General features: G+C 47.6%; 1 protein-coding gene across 1 annotated transcript; it reads left to right on the top strand.

Moving 5' to 3' along the window:
- The first annotated feature begins 851 nt into the window (after positions 1 to 851).
- LOC124101669 (ubiquitin carboxyl-terminal hydrolase 17-like protein 6) lies at positions 852 to 2,435 on the top strand. The gene has a single exon (XM_046457775.1). It carries the CDS (start codon positions 852 to 854, stop codon positions 2,433 to 2,435), a length of 1,584 nt encoding a protein of 527 aa, XP_046313731.1.
- The last annotated feature ends 474 nt before the right edge of the window (positions 2,436 to 2,909 follow it).

Below are 2,909 nucleotides of genomic sequence, written 5' to 3'. Positions count from 1 at the left end.
ACTGGCATTTGGGTGGAGAAGTCGTACATAAGATACATGAGTACTGGAAGAAGCATTATCTTGAACATAATAAAAATCTTATTCCCTGTCTCCTTGATATTTCTCCCAAAGACAAGCAGGCATATTCCTAAAGGACTTCCTTTTGCATTCAAAACCATCATGGAAATGTGTCAGGACACATCCAGCATGACTTGGTTTATTGAGAAGGAAATGAAATGTATCTTTTTCTCAGAAAAGTGGTTTAAAAATTCAAAATATATATATATATATATATATATATATATATATATATATATATATATATATATTAATAAGTAAAAACATTTTAATTGAGATATTACCACTATGAATATGTGCACACCTCAAAATGCTAATGAAATGTGGTTATAAAAATACTAATTGGCCTGGGGATGTGGCTCAGGCGGTAACAGCGCTTGCCTGGCATGTGCTTGGCACTGGGTTCAATCCTCAGCACCACATAAAAATAAAATAAAGATGCTGTGTCCACTAAAAAATAAATAAATATTAAAAACTCTCTCTCTCTCTCTCTCTCTCTCTCTCTCTCTCTCTCTCTCTCTCTTAAAAAAAAATGCCCCTAGGATCCACAAACAGGGAAAAGAGTCAACCAGTCTCTCCAGGAAGTGAACTGACTACACCCAAATCCCTAAACCAATTAAGTGCTTGCAGGTGATTGGTGGATCTGGCAGGAAGTTAGTGGGTGTGGTCAGGAGGCTGAGCTATAAAAGGCTGAAAACATGGACCAGGCTGTCATTTGAAGGCCAGCTCTGAAGGAGAAGCTCTCTCCTCTGGAGATTCAGCAGGGAAACCTGGTGGTTACTGCTCCTGGAGACATGGAGGCAGCTTCACTCCACTGTGGAGGTGAGTCTCAGTATCATGACTGTATAAAACCTGAATGGTCATCAAATGCAGCTGATGCTAAAGTCCATTTGGGTTCTTCTCTACCTGCAGAGTCATCATTGTCACCTTGCCCTGAGGTACACTTCAATAAGAATTCAGCTCCTGTGGGGCCACTGCTGGCTCCTAGAGGGAAACTTTGTCTGAACTGGCAGAGACCGTCCGCAGCTGGTGCTGGGCTGCAGAACATGGGAAACACTTGCTACGTGAATGCAGCCCTGCAGTGCCTGACATACACACCTCCCCTGGCCAACTACATGCTGTCCCAGGAGCACTGCCAACGCTGTCCTCGTCACAGGGTCTGCATGCTGTGTGTGATGCAAGCCCACGTGACACGGGCTCTCCGCCACCCTGGGGATGTCATTCAGCCCCTGCCTGCATTGGTTGCTGGCTTCCACACATCCCGGCAGGAAGACGCCCATGAATTTCTGCTCTTCACTCTCCATGCCATGCAGAAAGCATGTCTGTGTGGGCACAAGCAGCCAGGTGCTCACTCCAAGGACCCTACCCTCATGCGCCAGATATTTGGAGGGTGCTGGAGATCTCAAATCAAGTGTCTCCACTGCTGTGGCCTTTCAGACACTTTTGACCCCTACCTGGACATTATGCTAGACATCACAGCAGCTCCCAGTGTGCAGCATGCACTGGAGCACTTGGTGAAGCCTGAGTGGCTGGAAGGGGAGAACGCCTACCAGTGTGGTGTTTGTCAGAAGAAGAGGCCAGCCTGCAAGACCCTGACCCTGCAGAAGGCACCAAAAGTTCTTATGCTTGTATTGAAACGATTCTCGGATCTCACAGGGGAAAAAATTGCTAAGCACGTGCGCTATCCTGAGTGTCTTGACATGCAGCCATACATGTCTCAACAGGGCAGAGGCCCACTGGTGTACACCCTCTATGCTGTGCTGGTCCATGCCGGGGTGAGTTGTCACAGTGGACATTACTATTGTTACATAAAAGCTGGCAATGGCCAGTGGTACAAAATGGACGATGCTAAGGTAGTGGCCTGTGACATTACTTGTGTCCTGAGTCAGTGCGCCTACGTCCTGTTTTATGCCCAGAAGAGTAAACTTGAAACTGACAATGGGAGTGTGTCCCTAGGCAGGGAAACAATAGCGCTTGGGCCTGAGGACACAATCTTGGGAGCCACCCAAGGAGAGCTCCAAGGAGACTCCTATAGCAAAGCAGTAGAGCCAGAAGAGCACTTGGTGGATACAGCTACTGGAGAAATCACCTTGGATCAGTGGAAATTTCTCCAACAACAGAACCGACCAAAGTCTGAATTCAACCTCAGGAAAGTGGAATTCACTCTGCCTCCCAATGTTGTTGTGATTCACCAGTCAAAACACAGAGAAAAGGAGAACATAAACGATAAGCAGGAAAAATACAAGCCGAACAAGGATACCAAGTACAGAGTAGGTGAGGAGTTGGTGAACACTGGCCAACGCCCGTGTGTTGCAGGAAGGCCCAGAGCCACCAAGAAGAAGAACAAGCAGGGCAAGAGGGCAGTAGTTGTGGTCTAGCAATCCAGGGCACTGTGAAGGCCTTTGTATTGCAAACTAATGGTAAGCACTTAGCAGTCCCTGGAGTGCTTTGAGTTCCCTGAAGTAGAGGAGTGCAAACAGAAGCCTGGGTGATCACGGAATCCAGTTGTGGGTTTGGGAGTCAAACCAAAGCCTTTAGTCAGTCTCCAATCATTGGGATTTCTCCAAAGTGCCATGGTATCTCTGAAACCTTGAGAACTGTGGTGGATGGACAGTGGAAAGAGGGAAAGGTACCCATGGCATCCAAGCAGTTCAAGGTCAAGTACCACTGCAGAAGATTGTCCCAACAAGCTCAGCTCCTTCAGAGCCCAGGGATGTGGCACTCTCCAGCTGCCAGCTCACAGCCCTGCATCGTGTTCCTGAGGGGGCAGCAGCCCCAAGCGCCTGAAAGGTCATAAGGAGGAAGCTGTGATTATCCAGGAACTCATCCCAATGCAGAAATTCTTCCTCCTT

Source organism: Marmota monax, unplaced genomic scaffold, assembly GCF_021218885.2.
Source record: "Marmota monax isolate L192 unplaced genomic scaffold, Marmota_monax_Labrador192_F-V1.1 WCK01_AAM20220418_F8-fsc00938, whole genome shotgun sequence".
NCBI lineage: Eukaryota > Metazoa > Chordata > Mammalia > Rodentia > Sciuridae > Marmota > Marmota monax.
This window is presented reverse-complemented; position numbering and strand designations above follow the sequence as displayed.

Excerpts from the sequence above, each read along its gene's own strand:
- LOC124101669 (XM_046457775.1), top strand. The coding sequence starts at position 852 with ATGGAGGCAGCTTCACTCCACTGTGGAGGTGAGTCTCAGTATCATGAC.